Here is a 9,118-nt window from a genome sequence, read left to right as displayed (position 1 = left end):
ATACTTATTTTAGGTATATTTAAATATTTTGTATATAATTTATGTTTATTTTAAGTTTTAAAATTAAGTAAAAATAACAATAAAATGCTTGAAAGCCTATCTAAAACTAACCAACAAACAATATTATATTTATTATTTTATTGATATGATTATAATTTATATCGGACCCAACAACAATATATACAACAGAGGCACACCAAAGCAAAACAAACCAAAGCCTAAAAGCCCAGCCCAAACCACTGAGCAGCAAAAAAAAATGAGAGCTAAAAGCCCAGCCCAAGCCGCTGAGCAGCAAAAAAAAATGAGAGCAAGCCGCTGAGCAGCAAAGCCGAATGAGAGGCAAAACTAGAGAGAAAAAAAAAAAAAAAAAAAAAAAAGGCGAATCGGCGATTCCGATTCAGAACAAAGGCAAGGCGAGAGGCGAGGGAGAGAGAGTGAGAGTTTGAGAGACTAACCGGCAAGAAGGACTGAAGGAGGAGGAGCTCTGTCGTCGTCGACCCGTAACCCAAAGGTAAGCACTCATCTTTACCCCTAAGAACCCCAAATTTCATTCAATCTATAGAGATACTTGTTTAGGTCATTTATATTAATATCTCTTTCGGTTTTTATTGGTTCTTTTTTTCAGTCCAATAAGTAGTATGATTATTGTGTGTGTTTCTTTGATACTTTGAATTTGGGTGTTTCCTGGATTTTCAGCTAATGGTGTGTATGTTCTTTGAGACTGTCACATGCTGATTTGTATTGTTCTTTGTTTTAGAATGGAGATTTGATTGAAGATATGATGTAGGGTTTGTTAAAGTTATTAAATACCATCCTTTTCAAATTCTGCATAATTATTTGCCAAATATTTTGTAGTTCAACTGGTTGGCACTGCCTGGTATTTCCAATGGAGTTAGACATCCAACGTTTAAGTTCCCTCTTCCCCACTGTAACTATCGAGTTATAAAAAATTCTGCATAATTATTTAGTACAGCTAATTTTTATTAAAATTTAATAGATTAAATTTTCAGCTTGTTCATATAGTGCCTATATAGCAGTGCTTGTGGTCAACATGACCACAACATGAAAAGGTCAATTTTTGTTTTTTTCATTGTGTTTTTTTTTTTTTTTTGGGTGAGTGTGCGGGTGTGTGTGCACACTCTTCACTTCTTATATTAACTTTTTTTTAGATAGATAATCATAGAAATATTATTAATGAAAAAAGTAAGGAAAAAATATAAGTTGTTCATGATGATGAACATCAGTAGAAGGAAAAACCAAACAATGAAAAGAAGGAAATCAGGAAGCTAAGAGAAAACATAAACTTAGAGAGAGAGGAACAATCAGTAAAACCCCAACAGCGAGACCAATCAAAAGGACTACGTTGGCATAGAACATTTAACTCTTCCAATGTCATCTCAGTGTCCTCAAAGGAGCGTTGATTTCGTTCCAACCAAACAATCCACATAAAAAAAACTTGGAATCAAATTCCAAATATTCAAAGAATGATTCCCAAGCCATTGATGCAAGCAAACTAACAAACTTGCCTCCAAGCCTGGCATGACCCAATGGATGCTGAAAGCCAGAAGCATGAGAATCCATAAGGTGCGTGTAATAGGATAGTGAAGAAGTAGGTGGTCCACTGATTCCCCATCACATCAACACATACAACACCGATTTGCCAAGGAGTGACCCCTAAACATAAGATTATCCAAAGTAAGAATCTAAAGTAAGAATCTGATCATGAGCAGTTGTCTACAAAAAGAAAGCCACTTGCTTAGGAACTTTCATTTTCCAAACACCCTTTGAAGGGAACAAAGAATTCTGAGCATCTCGAATCGCATTGTAAAAAGCAGCTCCTCTCTAGCATCTAAACCCATTAATTCAGTCAACAAGTTCTTCTTTCTAAAAACCAAATCGCCAAACTCCTCCCTATTCCACTTTTTTAAAACAGCTTTGAAAGCCTTTAGTTTTTGGGCCAAAATAAAGCTTGGAGAGCCTGCAAAACAGTTCCCATTCCACCAATTCTGAACTCTTATCAGCAAAGCCCTCGGCCTTCAACCACATATTTTCAAATTTAAAAGCACATAGACCGGCGAACGCCATCAACTTCTAGCAAAAGCGGACAATGATCTAAAATAACACGAGGAAGCACTCTTCAAGATACATTTCCAAAATGTTCCTCCCACTCTAGAGATACCAAAGCCCTGTCAATTCTTGACATAGAGGATATACCAGAATCTTTGAACCAGGTAAAAGAAGCCCCCTCTAATGGTAAATCAACTAAATAATTACTCTCTATGCCTCCCACTCTAGAGATACCAAAGCCCTGTCAATTCTTGACATAGAGGATATACCGGAATCTTTGAACCAGGTAAAAGAAGCCCCCTCTAATGGTAAATCAACTAAATAATTACTCTCTATGAAATCTGAGAATGCAAACATAGCTAGGCTAAAAGACTTCACAGCCAAGCTTCTCACTCAGGTATCGAATAATGTTGAAATCACCTACCAAATACCATGCCATGGGCCACCTAGCATGCACCCTTGACAGCTTCTCCCACAAAACAGATCTCTGTCCATCATCGTTCTCCCATGAAATAAAGAGATTCACTCAAGTTAAAGTGGGGGAGTTTTAAATCCAAACTAATTGGTAGTTAAAGCACCCAAATGATAGAGTACTTAAATTAATTGGTAATTAAATTTCCAATTTGTTAATGGTTGATCCAAATAATGGTATTTTGAAATCTATAGATCACAAATCATGGCATTCCAAAATCTCCATTGATTTAAAATCCATGTTTAAGATTCCAAATCTAAGTTCTCAGATTCAACCTTGTGATATAGAGTTTGTAAGTTGGGAATGGTTTCTTTTGTAAGTGTTTTGCATCCATTCGGGCTAATGTATAACTTCTGAATCTCAAATCGGGTGTTTGATTGTTCTTGTGTAATGTGCTTTATAGAGAAATGACTTTTTCCTTTTTTTGGTTGATTCCCAAAAATGTAAAAGATTAGATTAAATTGACTACAGATGGTAGTTACATTAGGTACGCCCATAGTGATAGAAAAAAGATTTTTGTTTTTTTGTTTTTTTTTGTTTCTCTTTTCTTCATTTTATTGGTCCCTCTTAAAGAATTCCTCTTGTTTTACTATATATTCAAACTTTATTTAAATATACATGATTGTTTCCAATCAGCAGATTTTTCTTTGTTCAGATTGTGGAGGATAGTTGACACCAGTTTGGATTTTGGCATTTCTTAAGTAGAAGTGAGTCTAATAATTTGGGCATATCTTTGATACACAGAAGTGATGAATCCGTTAACCCTTGTAAAACGCATCCAGAATATCAATTCCAGAGAAGCGGCATTAGGGATCTCCGAAGAAGCTTCATGGCACGCCAAGTACAAAGACTCTGCTTATGTATATGCTGGAGGCATTCCCTTTGATCTCACTGAAGGCGATCTCCTTGCTATTTTCGCTCAGTAAGTCCAATAATTGTTATCTTTGCTAAATTCCTTAGTGCCTCAAGAAGATTTGGTTCCATACTCTTGAATTTGGATTATCATATTACTTTCTTCATCATTTCTCATTTCATTCTTTAAATAAATGATTTTTAGATATGGAGAGATCGTTGATGTTAACCTTGTTAGAGACAAAGGTACTGGAAAATCCAAAGGTTTCGCATTTGTTGCATATGAGGACCAGAGAAGTACAAATCTTGCTGTAGGTTGGTTTCTCTCAATCTGTCTTTTCAGTTTTGTGCGAATGATACTTTTTTTTTTTTTAAAACAATGACTGTTACAAGAGATTAGAAAAGTTACTGCACATTATAAAAGTGATCATTAATTATTGTTGTTGTTGCTGCTATTTTAGATAATTTGAATGGAGCACAGGTTTTAGGTCGGATTATTAGGGTTGATCATGTTAGTAGCTATAAAAAGAAAGAGGAAGAAGACGAAGAGGCAGAGCAGAAGAAGAGGGAGGAACGAGGCGTCTGTCGTGCTTTTCAAAGAGGTGAATGTACTCGTGGAGCTGGATGCAAATTTTCTCACGATGAGCAAGTAAGAAGAATATTGAACTAGTTCCATAATTTGGATTATTTAGTTATTTGGACAAACTACACTTGATTATTACACTGTTGCTCAACATTTGGCTCAGAAATTTTGTTATGGTTTTGAAAGTTTTCACTCGATCATACATTAGACCAACATTTTAGGTAGTGCAAAAACTGGAGTAGTCTGAAAATAGTTTCTAGTTTTGAGTGAAGTATTTTTTGCTTTTTATTGTTATTGTATTACAAAGTTAATGCATAGAATCTTAAAGTCTGCTCTGATTGATTATATGAACTGCTAACACTCAGGTTATAGACTGTAAGCTGGGAAATTTAGGCCTGCTAATTCTGTTGTATATTGGACAATAATGATAATTTAAACCCTCATGTCATGCCAACTTTCAATGTGGCTGGTTGTGTTGGATAGATTGAGTTAGATTGTACTTGTAGGGTGCCAAACCATTGATCTGAACCATATATGTTGTGGTGAACCACTTATGTTTAGTTCTAATAGATCATATTCAGTTGGAGAAAGTTGTATGTATCAATTATAGCGTATTAGGATCATTGGTTATGTAATTGTTAACATGGTACGACTAAATGGGCTATTGAACTTTGTGGATGGTATTGGAGAGAGAATTTAATCCTTCTTCACCATTGGGTCTTTTGGGGGGAGAGAGGGGGGGTGGGGGTGGGGGTGGGGGGTGATGTAGGACAAGGGGGAACAAATAAAATTCTGATTTAGAACTGTTGGGGCAAATCTAGTAATACCTCTGTTTTGAGGGTTTAGGCTAAGGTTTTGGTAGGAAATAGGCTAGAAAATAAGAGGGATAATAGGGTTTCCAAAGGGGACAAGGATTAGTAGTAGGGTTTGGAGAGAGGAGAACAATCAAGGTTTGGGTGGCTGTTCCCATGTTGTGAATAGGAACAGATAAATATCTAGGAATTACACCTAGACTTCCTAAGCTTCACACCTTGGATTCCTTGGCATATATTCTGAAAACATTAATCATCTTAACAGAAAACATTACAACTCTTTAAATAGAAGTCTAATACTTAATCCTAGTTGAACTAGGATTTCTTAAAACCGTAATAAGACTTGGACTTGGACTCCTTAGGCTTTTACTACTAAGCCCAACTAAATAACCAAACTTAAAATAAAACTAGAGTAAGACCCAATGGACTGTGAGCACAGCCCATTCTAGAATATTAAGAAATTACAAAATTGCCCTTGATACATAAAATAAAATAAATCCTTCTCACTGCCTCTTGCATCAGTGGGTGTTGTGAAATGAGGTTGGGCCTTGGTGCGATGGCAAGTGGCTTCCACCAAAAGTGATAGGTTGCGGGTTTGAGTTTGGGAATCAGCCTCTCAAAAAAAAAAGAGAGGGGGGGGGGGGGTAAGGCTACCTACCAATAACTTCTTCCGAACCTCGCAAAAGTGGGAGTTTTGTGCACTAGGTACCACCTTTTTTTGAGGGTGTTGTGAAAGAGAGGAGTCTATAATTAGGACAGCTCTAAAACCATATTGATGTAACACAGCTTATCTTAGGACAAAAAAGGCTAAAATTGATGCAGGATCTTTAATTGAGCACCAAAGGACGAGGACAATAAGATCTACAGCTGATTTAGAGAATGAGGCTAGGATGCTTTATTATGTAATTAACGATAGTTGAGAGACTTTGGGTTGAGATCAAGGGCCAGAAGAATGCTGGAAGGAAGCTAGATTAAAGTCAGAGAGTAAGGGCTTGTTTGGTTAGCTGAAAAAGGTAGTGTTTTATGTTTTCATTTTCAACGGGGCCCACCACAAACTTGTGGTTTAAGAACTTGTACACAGTTTTCATTTTCAGTATTCTAAAAGTTGGATTTGAATGCAAAAAATGAAAACACTTTTTCAGCGTTTTCATTTTCATAGAAAATGAATACAATGGCAATTTCATAAATATTGTGAAAACGCAAGGAGCCCCACCTGATTGATGTGTGTGTGTAAGTGAAAAAAGTAACTTAAAAAAGGAAAGAAAGAAAACAATGCCAAACTGTGTATGATGAATTTTATACCTAAATTATGTATTCAAAATAACTTACCAAACATCCTTACATGTAAAAATGAGTCATTTTTTCTATATTCAATTTTAGAATTTGAATATGGAAAAGAGAATATGAAAAGTGAATACATCACTTTTTAGAACCAAACAGGGCCTAAGAGCCTAAATATCTAGTTTGTGGTGATTGGTTTTGAGAAGTTTCATTTGGTCTTTTTTCTCTGCACTGTCTACTAGAGTGTAACGGAATTGGCTGATGTAGCACCTCTCTCCTCTCTCCTCTCACCCCACCTCCCCCACCCCCCTTCCATCTATTGATGTGGCACTGTTTTAAAACTAAAAAAAGCCTAATTAGCAACCAGAGTGCGCTATCTCTATTTTGGGGGATGGGGCTTAGTGAACCATATTGTTCGTTGCTGATCAGGTCTTTTTAGTTTTGAAATTGTGCCACCTCATTGAAAAATCTGCTAGGCCAATTTGGTTACTCCAGCAGATGGAGTATGGAAAAAAGATCGAAATGAAGCTTTTTTGGAAAACAAAGGGACCAATTTGACCTGTGAAATATTGAAGGGAACTTAGGGCTTGTTTGGTTACAAAAAGTGGTGTATTCACTTTTCATTTTCTTTATTCTATATTTAAATCCTGAATTTGATTATAGAAAAAAACACTTATTTCACATTTGATAGTGTTAGGTAAGTTGTTTTGAATACATAATTTGGGTATAGAATACATCATACCCGGGTTTGGTCATTATTTTCTATTTAAAAAAAAAAAAAAAAAAAAACCTTATTTTATTCACGCACATCACATCACTAAAAAATGAAGAAGGTAACTTTGTGTTTTCATAATATTTACGAATGTGCCACTGTATTTGTACTCATAGAAAATGAAAAGGCTAAAAAGTTGTATTCATTTTTTGTATTCAAATCCAACTTTTAGGATATTGAAAATGAAAACTGAATACACATGCTAAAACCAAACCAGTTTTTTAGTGGTGGAACCCATTAGAAACTGAAACTGAAAATAAAAAATGGTGCCTTTATCAGCTAACCAAACAGGCCCTTAAAATTCTGGTAGTTTTTCAGAGGCGAAACATATGCTTTGACAAAAATGAAAAAAAATATCTAGCCTAGGGACCTTAGACATTCATACCTTAAAAGAGATTGCTTCACACAGATAAGGTATGTCAGCACACTATAAAAATTGATTCAAGGTGCTGAAAGTTGATTCATTCTTCATCATTGCTGTCCTGAAAATCGTATAATCTATCTAGATTATCCATGCATGGAAAACAAGCAAGTTTTTTTTTTTTGGCATTAAACTGCCAAGAAATCTGAGACCTGACCATTTAGAAACTTACCTATATTGACCAAGACCAATGATCAGACCCATTAAACAATACCACAGCTTACCCAACCAACTTCTAGCCAAAACTACAAAGTCTAAGATATGCTCGACAAGCAAAGTTACATAATGTTCATATCCTTAAATGAGCGACATTCAATAAATTTTACTAATCTAAGTTTATGATTTGGTTTTCAATTCCGCATCAGGGAGTTGGTTTTTATTTCTCATGACTAAAAAAAGACTATGTGCTTCCTATTTATTCTCTCTTTTAAAAGTATTGGTGTTTTATTACATTTTGGAGAGGAGAAAAATTTGTTCTAAGCTTACTTTTACATCTTTGTCATATTTTAAGGTGCTTATATATACTTTCTTCTTTCTATTCATAGAGAGCTGCAAATACAGGTTGGGGACATGACAAGTTTGAGGGTCCAACAAGAGGCGAGAAAAGACTTGAAAACAAGCCGTCAAATCCTGTTCGCGAACTTATGACTCAAGGTGGTTTTAGTCGGGATGATAAAGATTTGCGCTCCAGAGCAAAGGGTAATGATAGGGCCTTTGAGAGCAATAGTAGGCAAAGGGATATGAGGGAGGAGAAGAGATTAAGAAGGAATGGTGATGATGAGTTCAGACCACAGTCAAGAGAAGGTCATGATAGGAGGGAAGAGAAGAGTTCAAGAAGGCATGATGACAATGAATTTCTGCCGAAGTTGAGAGATGAAAATAGATCGAGAAGACAAGGTGATGATGAATATGAGCTGAAGTCTAGAGGTGGAAGGGAAGAAAAGAGATTGAGAAGGCGTGATAACGATGAGCTAGAGCCAAAGTCAAGAGAAGATCATGATAGAAGGGAAGAGAAGAAATTGAGAAGGTACAATGATAACGAATATGAGTCCAATTCAAGAGATCTTAAGAGAGAAGAAAAGAGACCGAGAAGGCATGAAGACGATGAATTTCATGGAAGTCGAGAGAAGTTAATGATTGGAGAGAAGAGGTCAAGAAGGTACAATGAGAATGAATTTGAGCCAAAGTCAAGAGAAGATGGAAGGGAAGAAAACACATCAAGAAGGCAAGAGTCAATTCTATCAGGAAGAAAGGTGAGATAAGGGAGGAGGGGAAATAAGGTCAACTCATAGTAGGGATTGAATGTTTGCAATGACTAACTGTTAGGATCACTCTTTTGTTATGGGATGTGACCACTTCCATATGGTATCTTAAGGCTCTGATTGTTTTTCTTTTAGTTTGCCTGAGTTCTATACTTGATTTTGTTTGAATTGTTCCCTCCCTCCCCCGCATTGGCCAAGGATGGTGGTGTAGCTTGAGAGATAGTGGAACTGATGTCCAATCAACTTGGAATGTATCATTTTATGTGAAGTTATTGTAACCCCATAATGATGAGGATTTCAATGTCATTTTCAATGACGATTGTCTATCCTGATTTTCTTCACTTGAGTTGAACTAGTGTTAATTTGCAACAATATCTACGTCGTGGTTGATAAAAATTTCTCATAGACAAAACTAGTTTTTTTTTTTTTTGGGTTTTAAAGATAAACTGTTGCCCTTGCATGGTCGTGTGTACTGTTTTAGTATCAGGCCATTATTTTGGTTCTGGTTCCACTTCTAGCAGAGATCCCCCGCGCGCGCGCGTGCGCCCTGGGGGGGGGGGGGTGTTAGGGGGGGCTTGGTGTGGACATGGCTAATT

At 36.3% G+C, this 9,118-nt stretch overlaps 1 protein-coding gene across 1 annotated transcript; it reads left to right on the top strand.

Moving 5' to 3' along the window:
* Positions 1-346: 346 nt before the first annotated feature.
* Positions 347-8,863, top strand: LOC115989502 (zinc finger CCCH domain-containing protein 25-like). The gene is made up of 5 exons (XM_031113197.1): positions 347-511; positions 3,284-3,461; positions 3,597-3,706; positions 3,853-4,040; positions 7,806-8,863. Exons 2-5 carry the CDS (start codon positions 3,289-3,291, stop codon positions 8,520-8,522), a joined length of 1,188 nt encoding a protein of 395 aa, XP_030969057.1. The 5' UTR covers positions 347-511; positions 3,284-3,288; the 3' UTR covers positions 8,523-8,863.
* Positions 8,864-9,118: the final 255 nt, after the last annotated feature.

This window comes from Quercus lobata, chromosome 1 (genome assembly GCF_001633185.2).
Source record: "Quercus lobata isolate SW786 chromosome 1, ValleyOak3.0 Primary Assembly, whole genome shotgun sequence".
Classification (NCBI taxonomy): Eukaryota; Viridiplantae; Streptophyta; class Magnoliopsida; order Fagales; family Fagaceae; genus Quercus; species Quercus lobata.
Note: the sequence above shows the minus strand (reverse complement) of the source record. Positions and strands in the feature narration are given on the sequence as shown.

What these genes read in the sequence shown, in the direction of transcription:
- LOC115989502 (XM_031113197.1), top strand. Translation starts at nt 3,289, where the DNA reads ATGAATCCGTTAACCCTTGTAAAACGCATCCAGAATATCAATTCCAGA. An exon ending in CTCCTTGCTATTTTCGCTCA is followed by an intron (nt 3,462 to 3,596) that starts GTAAGTCCAATA and finishes AATGATTTTTAG; the next exon opens with ATATGGAGAGATCGTTGATG. An exon ending in AATTTTCTCACGATGAGCAA is followed by an intron (nt 4,041 to 7,805) that starts GTAAGAAGAATA and finishes TTCTATTCATAG; the next exon opens with AGAGCTGCAAATACAGGTTG.